At 43.2% G+C, this 16,366-nt stretch overlaps 1 protein-coding gene across 5 annotated transcripts in view; it reads right to left on the bottom strand.

Annotated features, from left to right (window-relative positions):
* Positions 1 to 15,672, bottom strand: part of PPP1R42 (protein phosphatase 1 regulatory subunit 42) — a 62,503-nt gene extending 46,831 nt beyond the window's left edge. Inside the window, exons 1-5 of one of the 5 annotated variants that reach the window (XM_059724023.1) lie at positions 15,655 to 15,672; positions 13,602 to 13,861; positions 11,365 to 11,531; positions 10,743 to 10,881; positions 5,521 to 5,637 (exon numbers count right to left, since the gene is read on the bottom strand). In XM_059724023.1, coding sequence (XP_059580006.1) covers positions 5,521 to 5,637; positions 10,743 to 10,881; positions 11,365 to 11,531; positions 13,602 to 13,730 — 552 coding nt within the window. In that variant the 5' untranslated portion in view covers positions 13,731 to 13,861; positions 15,655 to 15,672. The other 4 variants (XM_059724022.1, XM_059724026.1, XM_059724021.1 and 1 more) reach the window with 4 other exon arrangements.
* Between the last annotated feature and the right edge of the window lie 694 nt (positions 15,673 to 16,366).

The following is a 16,366-nucleotide window of genomic DNA, read 5'->3' as shown; positions in this document are numbered from 1 at the left end:
GGGTGGCGAATTGGCTAGAGGGTCGCACCCAAAGAGTCGTGGTGGATGGGTCGGTCTCGACCTGGAAGGGTGTGGGCAGTGGGGTCCCGCAGGGCTTGGTCCTTGGACCGATACTCTTTAATGTCTTCATCAGTGACTTGGACGAGGGAGTGAAATGTACTCTGTCCAAGTTTGCAGATGACACAAAGCTATGGGGAGAAGTGGACACGCTGGAGGGCAGGGAACAGCTGCAGGCAGACCTGGATAGGTTGCACAAGTGGGCAGAAAACAACAGGATGCAGTTCAACAAGGAGAAATGCAAAGTGCTGCACCTAGGGAGGAAAAATGTCCAGCACACCTACAGCCTAGGGAATGACCTGCTGGGTGGCACAGAGGTGGAAAGGGATCTTGGAGTCCTAGTGGACTCCAAGATGAACATGAGCCGGCAGTGTGACGAAGCCATCAGAAAAGCCAATGGCACTTTATCGTGCATCAGCAGATGCATGACAAATAGGTCCAGGGAGGTGATACTTCCCCTCTATAGGGCGTTGGTCAGACCGCAGTTGGAGTACTGCGTGCAATTCTGGGCGCCACACTTCAAGAAGGATGCGGATAACCTGGAGAGGGTACAGCAAAGGGCAACTCGTATGGTCAAGGGCCTGCAGACCAAGTCCTACGAGGAGAGACTAGAGAAACTGGACCTTTTCAGCCTCCGCAAGAGAAGGTTGAGAGGCGACCTTGTGGCTGCCTATAAGTTCATCACGGGGGCACAGAAGGGAATTGGTGAGGATTTATTCACCAAGGCGCCCCCGGGGGTTACAAGAAACAATGGCCACAAGCTAGCAGAGAGCAGATTTAGACTGGACATTAGGAAGAACTTCTTCACAGTTCGAGTGGCCAAGGTCTGGAACGGGCTCCCAAGGGAGGTGGTGCTCTCCCCTACCCTGGGGGTCTTCAAGAGGAGGTTAGACGAGTATCTAGCTGGGGTCATCTAGACCCAGCACTCTTTCCTGCTTATGCAGGGGGTCGGACTTGATGATCTATTGAGGTCCCTTCCGACCCTAACATCTATGAATCTATGAAAGTAGCTTTTCTCTGATCTCCTTCAGTTATAGGAATATTAGGTATAACTTGATAGAACAGTAGATTAGACAATTTTCAGGTAGAAATTTGAGTTTTAAATCAAAGGTGTCCTTTATATTGTATTTAGTTGGTTTCAGGGAGCTGGATATAAAACAAGTATGTGAGAATTGTTACAACCATAAAATTGGTTGGCAAGAACTGCAGAAAACAGTCTACATCTTCACTGTTCAATTGCTTTTAGGGCAGTTCAGATCTTATCCACACATCTAAAACGGGATCATCTCCCTTGATGTCTGTAAATTATATTGACAATTCCCTTAATTATATGAGTTAATTGGCCCAATTCGCAATTATCCTGAGATAATGGTCATCAGGAATGGAAGCTGAAGGCGGGGTGGGAAAGGCAGGTTTACTGTGACAGCGTGACAATCTCAAATGAAAATGTTTATGCTAAAAGAGAAAGAAAATGGATATAGATATACTAGATAAGCCTCATACAAACATGAGAGAGGCATATAAGGTGACTTATATCCCCAGGCTGTGTTATTCCTGTCACTATTCAGTCTCACCTAGAAACCTCGATGGCTATCTAGATATTCCACCTCTCCTCTGCCTGCTATTTCTCCCAACTGCAGTCTTTGAAGCTTTCCAAATTTATGTTAGGGCTAGTACTATTATAATCTATTTGAATAATTTAAATAAAAATAATAGTAACCAGTACATATTTACTACTGAAACCTTAAAGTCAAACCACGTAACTGCTGGAAGTCACCAACTAATTAAGAAGAATCAGATATTAAAGTACTAACCCAGCTTGTGCTGTGGATGCTGTGAAAATATTTTTTTCATTTCAGTTTATTCAACTTAGTTCAGTTCAATAACTAGGTAATTCAAAGTTGAGAAACTGACTGGAGTTGAAAAAAAGCATCTAAGCAAAAACAGAAATGCAGCATTCACCATAACAGTAAATTAGAAAATTTGAAAATTAATCCAAGTAAAAGGACATTAAGCTATTTAAACCAACACCCAAAATTAACTTATGGCACACAGTTTGAATCCAGCCTGCAGAGCTCCCCATGGGTCCAGAAATGTGGTGGCTGTGGACTGGTGGCAGTGTTAATCACTGCAGCTCTGATGGCAATTAATGCTATCATCACTCCCCAACCGCCAAATTTCTAGACCCAAGGGGAATCTCAGTAGTGTAACTGGGATAGAGGGGGATGGGGAAGAAAGAGGCAACCAGGAAAGCAACTACTGTCTTTGTGGACAGTAGCGAAATAATCACTGCAGTTACAGCACCACTGCTTCCTTGTGTGTCGTGGCTGCCTCAGGCAGAGAGCTGACCCCTGTGCTTCTGGGGAGTTCCAAGGGCCTCATGGGCCAGCATGCAAGGGCAGTCCGTGGGTACAATCCAGTCATGGGTTGACCCTGCACACTGGACCCAGCCTGTAGACCAGCCCTGTGTGCTAAATGCGGCAACTGGCTGACCCTGTGCACCAGCCTGACTCAGCCCCTTCAACTGGCCTGTGGAGCTGAATAGTTTGGGTACCACGGTTTAAATAAATGTTCACAGACAGGGTGTGGCCTACTGGTTAGACACCCCCCGCCCCAGCCCCCCTAATTTAATGTAAAGACTACAGACATCAACATATTTAAGAGTTACCAACATAAAGAGGCCATCCTTAATGGACTGGCCGACGTCAACATCTTAAGGGATAGCCAGCATGGGTTTGTTGCGGGTAGGTCTTGCTTGACCAATCTCATTTCCTTCTACGGCCAGGTGACCTATCACCTGGACAAGGGAGAAGAGATTGATGTCATATATCTTGACTTCAAAAAAGCCTTCGATCTGGTGTCCCATGATTGCCTCTTGGAGAAACTGGCAAATTGTCGCCTTGGGTCCTCCACAATCCACTGGCTGGAAAATTGGCTCCGGGGTCGGACCCAGAGGGTAGTAATTGATGGAAGTCACTCATCGTGGTGTCCTGTGACCAGTGGGGTCCTCCAAGGCTCTGTCCTTGGACCCATACTGTTCAACATCTTCATTAATGATGTGGACACTGGAGTCAGAAGCGGACTGGTCAAGTTTGCCGATGACACCAAACTTTGGGGCAAAGCATCCACACCAGAAGACAGGCGGGTGATCCAGGCTGACCTGGACAGGCTCAGCAAGTGGGCGGATGAGAATCTGATGGTGTTCAACGCTGATAAATGCAAGGTTCTCCACCTTGGGAAAAAAAACCCGCAGCATCCTTATAGGCTCGGCAGTGCTATGTTGGCTAGCACAATGGAAGAAAGAGACTTGGGGGTCATCACTGACCACAAGATGAACATGAGCCTGCAATGCAATGCGGCGGCTAGTAAAGCGACCAAAACGCTGGCTTGCATCCATAGATGCTTCTCAAGCAAATCCCGGGACGTTATTCTCTCCCTGTACTCGGCCTTAGTGAGGCCGCAGCTGGAGTACTGTGTCCAGTTTTGGGCTCCACAATTCAAAAAGGATGTGGAGAAGCTTGAGAGAGTCCAGAGAAGAGCCACGCGCATGATCAGAGGTCAGGGAAGCAGACCCTACAATGACAGGCTGAGAGCCCTGGGGCTCTTTAGCCTGAAAAAGCGCAGGCTCAGGGGTGATCTGATGGCCACCTACAAGTTTATCAGGGGTGACCACCAGTATCTGGGGGAACGTTTGTTCACCAGAGCACCCCAAGGGATGACGAGGTCGAATGGTCACAAACTACTTCAAGATCATTTCAGGCTGGACATAAGGAAGAATTTCTTTACTGTCCAAGCCCCCAAGGTCTGGAACAGCCTGCCACCGGAGGTGGTTCAAGCGCCTTCATTGAACACCTTCAAGATGAAACTGGATGGTTATCTTGCTGGGATCCTATGACCCCAGCTGACTTCCTGCCCTTTGGGCAGGGGCCTGGACTCGATGATCTTCCGAGGTCCCTTCCAGCCCTAATGTCTATGAAATATATGAAATATATGAAACACACACACTATAAGAAAATAATATATAACTAAAAATACTTTAATCAAGGTTCCTGTTTACTGGCTTAAATTATTATTGTTAAAATCAGAAATCTATATTAATCCACCCTGATATTTATTACAGCTTTTAAAATTAGGCTTTGTTCTAAATACGGCCTAAGCCAGTGTTTTCCAAACCTTTGATACACAGGCACCTTTTTTTAAATTAAAATTGGTAGCACACTTCACTCTTTCACCCGAAAAGGCATATAGATTCATTAAAAAAATTAAACACATTTCATTCCCAGTGCTGAGATGTACTGTTAAACAATAACTCCATAACTTTTCTTAATTTCAAGGAACTCTAGTTGAAAATCACTGAGATAGACCCAAGTTCAGAAAAGGTACAGGCAAGGGGCCTGAGACTAAAAAACTTGAGAATCATTGACCTCTAACTGTAATTCATTCCATCCAGAAAGAGTACACACCAACTGCAGATGCTTCTTCAGCCTGATGAAGAGTTCTTAAACCCGAAAGCTTGCTAATAATTTTTTTTTCCCCAACTATTTGAATTGGTCTAATAAAAGATATCAAATTTACCAAAAGAACCTTGTCTGCCTATTAAACTATACATGCAATGTGTACGTGTACTCATTTATTTATAGTGTTCTTCTCTGATACCTCCTGCCTGTATTATTTTAGAAATTATAAAACCTGAGCACACTATCCAGTTTCAATCTCATTGTTGATTACTGTTAACACGAGACAAGATACTGCTTAAATTTTCCATGTTCTTTTTAATATGAGTTGGGTAAAAATGTCACATCGTTTAGAAATAATGAAGTAAATCCCACTTGCTCTTTCTGATAAGATAAATTCTACCAAAAAAATATGGGGCTGGTAACTTACATAATATATTTGATTTAAATGATACTCGTTACTGAAAGGAAGAAGTATAAACACATTCAAAGCACCACTTTATCTTATTACTGAAACACCTTAATGATTGTTACTAAATAAGGACACTTGTGCATGCAGCCATTAAGGAAGTTCTTCTCCAAAAGCGTGTATCCTTAATGAAAGAAATTCACCAGCTATGTTCATATTTGAGGCTTCTTAAAATGATACTGTAAAAGTAATCAGAAAGAAAATAAGTGGTATAACACTAAAATCAGAAGAATGGTTGAGGCACCAGTAGCCTGATATGATATTCAATGATACCAAATGCTGAATAGGAATAGGGAGTTATGACTTTAATACACTGATGGCAAGCAGACTTTCATCCTGGGTCCAATTCAAAATCCACCAAACCAAACAGAAAAATTCCCATGTTTCAATCACCTTATGATCAGGCTCCTTAATTAGGCACACAATGAATTAATAGAATAAATTAAGTTTCACTTGAGTATTTAAATTCATTCACAATAATGTTAAATCAAAATAACCATATTCAATTCACACTAAATAACAAAAGCCTTCAATTAATACCTGTATAAGGTGAAGTTGGTTGTCAACTGCTATAAGATGGGAAATATTTTGCAGAACTGCTAGCTCTTGTAATTCATCTATATTGTTATTACTGATATTCAACACTGACAATGATTTCTGGAAGAGAAAGAAGGGGGAAAGTAACAATTATTTCTTCAGACTGAAAAATGCAATAGTAAGTTCTTTCCCAAAATTTTACCATCAGGTTCACGAAGTGAATTTCACAAAGTTTGATTATAACATGTAAATGCAAATCTCCACAACTGTTTTATAGTCTACATAATATTTTATGCTGAATCTGCATCTGCTCTTTTTTTAATCGAAGAACTTACAGGGTGTCTTTACACATGCTCTGTCTGAGGTGTGTGTGTTGGGAGGGGGGCCCTTTTAATTAGAGTGGCTCTCTTCAATTAGAGTGGCTAATGATAGCACCAGCAGCGTCTCCTGTATTCAGCATCCTGTGCTTCAAAGCTCGTTACCATTTTGAAATGTGGGGACACTGAATACACATGATGCTGAGGCGCTGATGTGTGCTAATTAGAATGCTCCAGCAGACTTGATTAATTGAGTCTGCTCTGATGTTTTCAAATTAGAATGCAGCAGAGCAGGTATCAGGCACGTATATAGGTGCCCACAGATTCCTCAAAAGAGTGCAACTTTGGTCAGGAAGTCAACAGTGTTATATCACTATTGTTTACATTATTTTTGATACCCATATGATTTTTTCACCTGAACATTTCAATGCTTTACAAAGTTGTGTAAATTTCATTAAATTTCTAAAGAACTGCGTTACACAAAGGAAAAAGACATAAATCCATTGTTTGGTTACACAAAGGAAAAAGACATATAAATCCACCAGGTTACCAAAACGTGGGTTCCAAAGCAAGGACCAAGGCAAAAGGGCTATGCATATGAAAAAAAAAGAGGTATGTATATAAAAGATTTAAAATAATAGTCTGAAAGGAAGGCAGCATAATCCAGTTGTTAAAGCAAGACACTCAGGAGTCAGACATGGATTTTAGTTCTGGCTTTGCTATGAATCTGGGGTGTGACCTTGGGTAAATCAGTTCATTTCTTTGTCTGTTCTCTACCTGGAAACCAGTATGCCATTTTCCCTGGTCCTTGCATTGCAACACACTTTTTGGTGACCTTTTTGGTTAATCAAACAATAGATATGTATAACTTTTGCCTTTATGTAACATGTGATTCTTTGGAAAATTAAGGATGGGATAGTTTGTAAAGGAAAACTCTTACAGAATACCTACAATGATTCTTGCATTCTAACTCAAAACTAAGTACTTCAGATATTTATCTCAGTTAGGAAACTATTTTCTGTAGGTAAACATAAAAGGAACAAAGGAGTGTTTTATATGAACACAGAAAAAAACAGCACCTTGAACCAACACATTCAAAATCTAGGCCAGATACAGAATTATAAATTGAACAATATTTGCTTCAGTGGTATGGATTTGGAAGCCCAAACCCTTTCTAGAACTTGATTCGGGGCACTGAGATCAACATTTCAGGAAGAAATTTTACCATCACTGTCTTGTAACACAGACGTGGAAAAAAAACAAACTTCCCAAACAAGTGGTCCATAGATCATTGTTGGTACTCCTTGGAGAGATGGCTAGCCATGTATTTTTGGCCCTTGTCCTCATTTTCTAACCATGAGAAACAAGAACAGATGAGAGAGGGAAATGAGATGAAAAGCAAAAATAGAAAGTACGACTGGATTGTACAAGGATGACAAAACATTAATCATTCTAAAAATGGCTAAAAATTAATATTTTTTCTTCATGTAAAAAAACTGAACTTCCACAAGGATGCTAGCTATTCTAAGCCTTATAGATAGGGTAGGATATAAAGCTAAATAAATAAAATAAATAATGATCCAAATGAGAGGTGGGTCCATCATCAAATTTGACTGCAAGAAAGAACATATGTAACATGTAGAACCAGTCAACGACTTGCGGGTCTGAGCCAGAAAAATTCAAAATGCATCACAATGAGTTACCACATTGAACGAAGAAATATTTGTATACTGTCTCTTCACTTCCACAAAAATGCTTTTGTAGAAAGGCTCCTTTTAAATAAGGGAAGGCAATAAATAAGATTCATATGGCACAAGGAATACACCTTGGATGGCTTTCCTCTCACACTGCTAAACGCTTATGCAGCTAATCAGACCACATACACATTAACTAGAACAGAAGCATCCACTTTTATTTTCTAATTATATGTGCATTTATTACCTATCTTATCCCACTGAAACATGGAATCAACACTTACTCACAGCCTAGAAAGCACACAAACTGAACCTTTCAGATTCAGGGATGAACTGAACACCTGAGGCAATGTTTGTCAGGGCACATGAGTAAACAGAGATTCTATCATATAAACATATGACTATATAAACCAACTGTGGCAGAGCACAGGGTGTCTCTGCCACTTCAAGGGCCTGGAGCTGGCAGCCTCCAGGTGCCTGATTAGGGCAGCCATTTTGAGGCCTAGGCTGCCTATATAAACAAGGCAGTTTGGCTGCAGGAGGGCAGGCAGCAACATCGCCTGACCGAAGGGCTGCTGTGAATGACCCGGAGGAAAGGGGAAGCTGCAAGGGGATGGTTAGGAGGCTCCTGGTCCTGGGCATAACCTGAAACTGCACCCTGCCGGGAGTGGGTGTTCTGGTGGGGCTCTCAGTGGTGCGGGAGCCCCCAGGAAATGCCAGGCCAGTTATCACCCTGGTGAAAGGCGGGTCGGGGCGCCTTAACCACTAGCTCCCACCACCACTGGGTGGGTTACCCTTGAGTTTGTTGGGGGGCCCAGATGGGCCAGTGTTGTGAGGGGCCCAGAGAGGGCGGACCCCGAGAGTGGGAGTGATGTGGGCGTGGTGCTGCAGCTGCCCCCAAGAGGACGGGGAGTAGTGGCACGGTGAGGCCCAGTGACAGAGTGAGCGGCTAGAGAGACCCAGCCCAAAGGGAAGAGTACCCTCGACTGGCCCAAGCTGGGGCCAGGACTACGGTAGTCAAAAGGGCCAGGGGCCCACCGCGAGAGACGCCCAAGAGCCGGGGGCCTGGGGTCCTGACTGACCTGGAGGTGGGCCAGGGCCAGGTAGCTGAAGGTCCCGGGGGGACCACACCCGAGAGGGGAAGATAGCTTCGGGGGGGCTAAGTAGCCCGGATGACGGCAGAGTGGCTGCCTGATCGGAAGGATCATAGAGGGGTCCTGTTAGGACGATTCTGGGGCCCAGTATGGGGCTGGTGATGAGGAACACCATGATGCCATCTGCGAGGCTTGGGCTGCGGTATTAGGGGAGGTCGGAGCCGCAGAGCGCCCCCTGGCATCGGGGCACTACAATGGGCAGCCTCCCGCTTAACTGACATCGACATATGAATCAATTATCATCAAAGGCGTGGCAGGCGAGATAAGCGGGCGGTTGCCCAGAGACAGGTGGGCGGGCCACAAAGAGCTTGGCCCTGAGTAGGCCTCCTGTCACGGTGACAGGCAGGCGGGCCACAGAGTTCGGCCCCAGGAGGCCCCCTGTCACACCAACCATCTATTTTTTACTTAAAATTAATATTTTAGTCACAAATTACAAAGACAGGCCAGTATCAGTATGCAGTATCCTAAAAATAGTTACTTTCAGATAGCAAAGCCTGGGGAAAGCTGTTACAGAAAGATCTAATGCTCCTGATTCATACCTAGAAAATAGTCTATTGTGACATTTTACTGTGCACTGCCAGGAGAAATGGGCAAAGTAAACTAATAATCTGAATCTTCACTAATGCTAAAAAATATTCTGGTGAACAAGTTACTGAAGTATCCATACAGGAAATCAAATTACAAATGATTTATCCTCAGCTCTTCAGAAGTAAAGTTTTGAAACGATAGTTGCTCATTTTTAAAAAATTTAGATCTTTTATTTCTTTCATTGTTATCTTCCCCAAGATATTGTACAAAGGTTAAACGAAAGCAGAGTGACTTGATTTTTCTTTCATTTTCACTATAAATGTCATGCCTTGAGTAGGCGCTGCGAGTATAACTCCGCCCCACAAGGTCAGGGTCCCCCAACTTGTCTGCCACGACTTGTTTGTTATGTAAAGAAGGAGGGGGTTCAGTGGTGTTCTCTTCCCCTATAGACCTGAAGACGGGGTACTTGCAGGTGTGCTGCGGTGTTCCTCGGGGCTCTGCCTCCCCTACACCCTGTCCACTCGCCAACCGCTCGGGTATTCAGATCTTCGCCCTGACAATGTCAGCCCCTTGACTATGGGTTCTGGTGTTGACTTTGGTAATCTGGCTCGCCGCTGGGATGTTGATAAGCCTAGAGTGTCTGGCGTCCTCCCCAAAAGAGACACCACTTGAATGCTTTAAATGTTGAGGGGCTGGGAACTGCCCGTCCCCAGCCTGGTGCCCAACACTGCTCCAGTTCTTCTGCCGCAGGGCAGTACCTCTCATGCCACCACAGCCAGCACCTGGAGTCTCTGCCCGGCTGGCGCATTCCCAGCGGACTTCCTCCCCACTGCTGGCTTCTGGCGGGGTTTTTAAATTCCCTGCAGCGGTGGCGCCAGCTGCCGCAATCAGCTGGCCACTGCCCCACCTTGGAAGCAGCCGCTTGAAGAGCCGGCAAACCACCAGCTCGTGCAATTCTTGCCCATGAGTTTCCTGGGGCGTGGGTGGCTCTCCTTTCCCCTTTGGGAATGCTGGGGCTTGCCTGTGGGGGTTTCTCGCCACCACAATAAATGATTTTTTGGGAATTGGGGAAGCTACAAAACCGTGTGTACCAGAAGTGCAAGGAATTCGAACTGCATTTCATACACTAAAGAAATTGGTCATTCTTTCATAAGGATTTTTTTCCATAATCCCAAACTCAGCTGGTAGCTGTCTTATTAGATCTATGTATGACTCCTGGAAAAGTTTGCAAGCTCAGAATGAGACATGAATGACTGATTTCTCTGCACTAAGTTTCCTGATTCACCCTTTTTCAACTTATTGACCTTTTTTTTTTTTTTTTTAAACTCAAAGACTGTACCTACTATATGAGGCAAACCACCTTCACAGGTAGATGAGAAAATGAAACACTCCAGTTCAGCATTAAAATGGAGCCCTTATAAATGACAAAAAGGAAATTCAGAAAGTATCAAACCTTCCACACTAAATCCCTTCACAATTTTAATACAAGTCTCCTGTCAACTGCCTGTCAGAAAACTCAAATAGATGCTTACTGCAAGGGAACGAAGGGTTCTTGGATCAAATAAGAGCTTTTCTCCAAGGGATAGCTGTTGGCTTTCAACATGCAGTTCTCTCAATTCTTCTAGCTTATCCAAGCCCTCTATTAGAGTGATGCAATTGCCCCCCAGATACCTATAGCAAACAACATAAATGGGACTTAATTTGACACAATTTGAGGGTAAAACACAATACCAATCTACTCTCAGTTCTCAAAACAAGAATAAATTCTTTATAGCACTACCAAACAATATTATTTAATAAGTTAAAACACAGTAAATGTACATAAATAGCCTTGCATGAGACTACACTATTTACAGACTAATAAATATAAATCCATTTTACACATTCTGTTATTCTATAGGTAATAATATTATTAAAGTGTCCAGACAAAGGACTGTTTTTAGTGGATTATAATTAAACTTACTCTAATACCCATCACATAATGGTACACAAGATCACAAAAGGCTTGAAAGGAAATATAAAACTACACGTGCATTTGTGATTTGAGTAACAAATTTAGCATCATGATGAGAAAAAGACCTTAATGATTAATTATTAAATATTAACATGTCTAAATTATTTCCTATTCTTAAAAATAAAATTATTCTCACTTACAGTTTCTCAAGTTTTTTCAGTGATATGAGGTTCTCTACACGTGAAATACAGTTGTTCTGCAGATATAGATGTTTCAGATTTGAAGCAAAGTCCAAATTATGTATTTGCCTAATTTGGTTGTCATACAAATACAGGACATTAAGATTTCTACACAAAGAGAGATCACCCTGAAAGGAAAAAAAGAAAACAAGGAATACTAAATGCAGCTCCTTAATCATCAGCTTCTGAAATCTGGCGAATACTTTTGCATTAAATTCAGTTCTGCCTTATGATTTAACTGTAAATTTTCACATTTGACTAACACTTTAAATTAAAAAAAATCTGCCTCAAAGAAACTGCAGTCCACTTCAACATCTCAATAGTATAAGAGAAAACAATTTCATGGGAATTAAAACATAAAAATGATGGATTACACAAAAACTTAAATTTCTATGTATTTTAGTGTACTTTATTCAGATTACACCAAAATCTGAAGTTTTCTTTTACAGTATTTTTAAGCAAATTGAAATATAGAAATTCCATGAGCATACTTGAAGTATTTTTAAGTATCTAGTATTGTAATATATAAATATCCAATCCTGCAACTGAATCTATCTGGACAGATACCTGCACCTGTGTTGGGTATCACTGTCATCTGAGAATACCAGACTTTGCCTACATTAATCTGGCTCTAAGTCTTAATGTTTTCACTATCGAAAATAATGTTTTTTCTAGGTGTTTTTAAAAGAAATTCCTGAAATCCTTGTATTTAGCTACTCATGATCTAGCAATTTCAACACATGTTCAGTATTTTGAGCTCATCAGGCCTACCCTTGGTCCTAATTAAATCAATTACAAAGTTCAAAGGCAACAGACTGGACTCAGGTTGCACTCTTTAAAGTGCTGCATGTTATGTTAAAAACCGAAGGAGGCAATTTAACTCACTAACAAACATTCTAATCAATACATTTTCGGTAGCCACAGGACTGATCCAAATCTGTTTGCATCACTACCTTTACATGACCTATACCCCATTCCTTCTCTTTCTCTAAAATAGAGGGAATTTGCAAAGATTCTGCTATGAGTTAACTCCTCTGTAAGATTCCCAACAGAGGAAAAAATAAATCTGTTAAATAATGAAATTAGTGCTGTATTTTAAGAATATCTACTATCATTATTACTTCGCTATACATCATGGAAAATCTGAGCTGCAGGTTCATGATTTTTCTCCCTTCCTTAATAACTGTTTCATTAACACATATATAAATGCTTGTATTGCAACATCAAACCAATATTCCTGACCTGGATTAGGCCACAATGTAAACAAGTTGTGCTTTTATAATCTAAACCATTTAAGAAGAATATGGTTGGATTTTGGTATGGGTAGAGTGCTATCAAAGCTGTCGAGCACTAGCACTACATTATCAAAAGCCTCAAAGTCCTACTCCACTAACTTCTACAATTATTTATAAATAGGTAAAATTATAATTTTTCATTGTTCTCTCAGCATCCATTCAGGTGATTTTGCTATGATAGTTACTGGAACAATTTCAATGACATACAGAAGGCTCATTTTAATATATATGTCACTTTTTAAATGTAAAAGTAGTTCTCCAGCTGAAAGCCTGACATGGATAATACTCTGCCCCCAGGATCACTGTGAGAGTGAGGGCAAATATCAAGCCAAAAGAGGAAAATAAATAATAAATAAATAATTGCTTGTATACAGTTTTATCTTTTATTATTAACAACAAAATTAATTGGCACATCAACACATCTGTCCATTGCTTCAGATAACGGCATAGGTTTTATTTCCATACTTCAAAACTTCCACTGACTTTCTGTATTGAAAAAAAAAGAAAAAAAAAAAAGCAAAACTCATGGATCAGGTCAATGTTGAAGCCCTCTTGTTGATGAAAGGGAATTATGAAATTCAAGGTGTGTGAATATATGGAAGAATTACAAGTACAAGCCTTTGCTATAGTCTTATTTTGTATATTCCACGTATCTGTAAATTAAAAATCTATTTTACAGGATGCCAAATACAAGTTGGCTCTCCGACAGTTTCAATATTTTAAAGAGGTTCAGCAGTGTATGCAGTATGTTTTTTCTAAACAGGCTTAAGATACAGGTCATTTTTTCCCTCCCCGTTCTCAGTGAGCACTTCATAATAACAACAAAATATGCTAAAAACAGGGTAAGAACAGTTTTAAAATACTAAAAGCTGTATTGTCATGATTCATATGAAAAGTTCTTACAATTGCATCTATATTTTTATTGGATACATTCAGGTGAGTTGCTTTCCTCAGGTACTGGGAGAAAGGCTCTTCTTTGTGGTTCTTGTGATTGATGCTTTTAGCAATTAAGTCCATTGTGAGTTGAACCATAATTCTGTAACAAACCAAATTTTCACAGACAGCTGCTTTGGTATCATTAAGAATTTAAAATGTTCTTGTAAGGTGACTTTTATAAAACTCCTTCAAAATAAACAAGTTTTCATTGTCTGCACACAGAAGCTCTGGAAAAGTTAAAAACAATTAACAAGATCTGAGTCAACTTCCTCTTGCAATTCCTTTTCTTTTTTTTTTTTGTTTATGCCAAGACAATTATGAATAGACAGAAGCTTTTGCCTTTATAAATCACACCCCCCCTTTTAGATTTTGACATTACTTAAAACATCTTCCAGAAAATAAATGGCACATCACATTTTCTTTGTTGTTTTAATATGCTTGAGACACTCATAACCTGCTACTTTGGGGGGGGGGGGGTGAGGGGGGTGAGGAAAAGATTCCCATATAGAAGTTATCTCTATCACTGCAAAAATAAAAATAAGTCCAAAATGCTTTAAGGGAGACAAGGATGGTTTTTTGTGATACCTTTTAGAAATATTGAAGGAGGCAATTTAATTTGGATTAAATTTAATCCAAACTACTGAACCAACTGTATAGTTGGGAGGTCTAAGAAGGCTGAGGGGAGATATGATAAAGGTCTACAAAATCATGAAGGGTGTGAACCAAATGAATAGGGAACAACTGTTGTTCACCAAGTCCCAGCATATTAGAACTAGGGGGCACCTGCTGAAATGAGATAGGTTTAAAACTAACAAGAGAAAGTACTTTTTTATGCAACGCATAGTGAACTTGAGAAATGTATTGCCACCATAGGTAGCAGAGCCAGATAGCATAGCCAGGGTAAAAAAAAAAGGGACTAGGCGAATTTATGGATGGTAGATCCATTACAGCTGTTGAACAGGACCGTTGGAGATGATTCTCTGGCCTCTCTAAAGCAATAAAAATGGATGCCAGGGAGATAGGGGATAGATCTCTCAAAATCAGTGGTACTAAACCTTTTGGCCCTGCAGACCAGATGAGTTGTGTGGGGGCAGACCATGGGCTGGATTGAGCCCTGGGGATCCAGCAGTCCTCCCTTTCTGCCCCACCGAAATTAGCCCTAGGGTCTGGTGTCACCCCCACCTGGCCCAGCACACCAGAATCAGGCTCTTGATCCAGTGTTCAGGGCCCAGGGCTGCCCACGTCTGGAAATGTAGTAGCAAGGGAGAGGTGCCTACTGATACCCCACCACCAGATTTCCCACGCCAGGGGAAGCCCCAGGGGCCACACCTGGCCTTCAGGCCAGGGGCTGAAGCCCCTGCTCTAGACATCACCTGCTCTGTATTTCCCACAACACCCCCTCTGCCCTTGTGTCAAATTATCAGCATTACGGTTATGCTCCCTGGAGAAGGCCTTTTAGTCAAATCTCAGCACGTTCATCCCCAGGGATAAAGTGTTTGTCCAGAAAGGTGCTTTTGTTGAAAGTCACTTTCTATGCTGAGGGAAACCACGGGCACAGGCCCACCAGGAAAAACTATGAGCCACCCCACCCAAGCAGGAAGGCCACTGGAGACAAAGCAACTAATTCCTTGGGACAAGTCACAAGAAAACAGGGACCTGAAAGAAGCTTCCTCGGACGCCCAGGCGAGGCTGCACCCCTCCTGCCCCTGCACACGGGGCCGGAAGACGCCCCGAGCACACTCCTCCTCTCCGCTCACAGCAGCCGCCAGCCGCACCGCGCCCCACGTCTAGGGACAGAGCCTTCACCCAAACTTCACCCCGCGCCGCTGACGTCACGCGATGACGTTAAGGCCTGTTGTGACGCGAGAAGGCGGGCGGCAGCTCCTCGGAGGAACGAGCCCGCAGGCCGCCCCACTCCGCCCTTACTTCGCTTCACCTCCCCGCCCCTCCTCGCGCTAGCGCCTGCGCGCGGCTCCGGGACCCCTGCGAGAGCCGCTGACACAACGGGGTCGCCGCTCACCACAGCCGGGCCCCGCCGGTTGCCAGGGCAACAGAACGCTGGGCGCAAAGGCTGCTGGGGGATGGGCGAACAAACGAGGCTCCTGCGCATGCGCAGCTGGCAGCCTTAGTGGCGGCGGGGGCTACTGCTGCAGCTGGAAGCCGCGAGGTGAGACCCGGCGTCTGCCCGGAAGCGCCCCGTCCTGTGCTGGAGCCCGCGCGGGGTTTCCCGGCCGGGTACAGCACGGGTCTGGCGCGCTCCGCTTCCAGCCAGGAGTTGGCGAGACCCGGTCCGGGTTGTAGTTACAGACCTCACAGCAGTCACGTGCAGGCGGCGGCTGGTGCGCGGCCATCGCTTTCCAAACGCGGCTCCGACGGGGGACAGGAGCAGTCTTGAGAGGGGCGCAGTGCCCGGGACCCTAGGAGGAGCGGGGGCTTCGGAGCCCTTCAGCAGGAGACGTGGTCACGGCTTCGGGGAGGACCAAGTTCCCATCAGCACCAAGGATACAGGTTCAGAACACAACTGGTTGCAACATTCAAGCTGTGTCTTCAATCGGTTTGAGGATGGTGTAGTCTTCGGCGAACCCTTTCTGTTGCAGGCCACAATTTGGGTTAAATGATGTCTCAATTTGGGCTGACAGAACAGGTGCCCAGGTCACTCATCATTTATTTCGTCTGTAAAGATTTCATGGTTTTCCCCATATGTAAAACAGGATGTGAGGGAGCTTAGTACT

The sequence above is a fragment of the Alligator mississippiensis genome, chromosome 3 (genome assembly GCF_030867095.1).
Source record: "Alligator mississippiensis isolate rAllMis1 chromosome 3, rAllMis1, whole genome shotgun sequence".
NCBI classification, from domain to species: Eukaryota; Metazoa; Chordata; order Crocodylia; family Alligatoridae; genus Alligator; species Alligator mississippiensis.
Note: the sequence above shows the minus strand (reverse complement) of the source record. Positions and strands in the feature narration are given on the sequence as shown.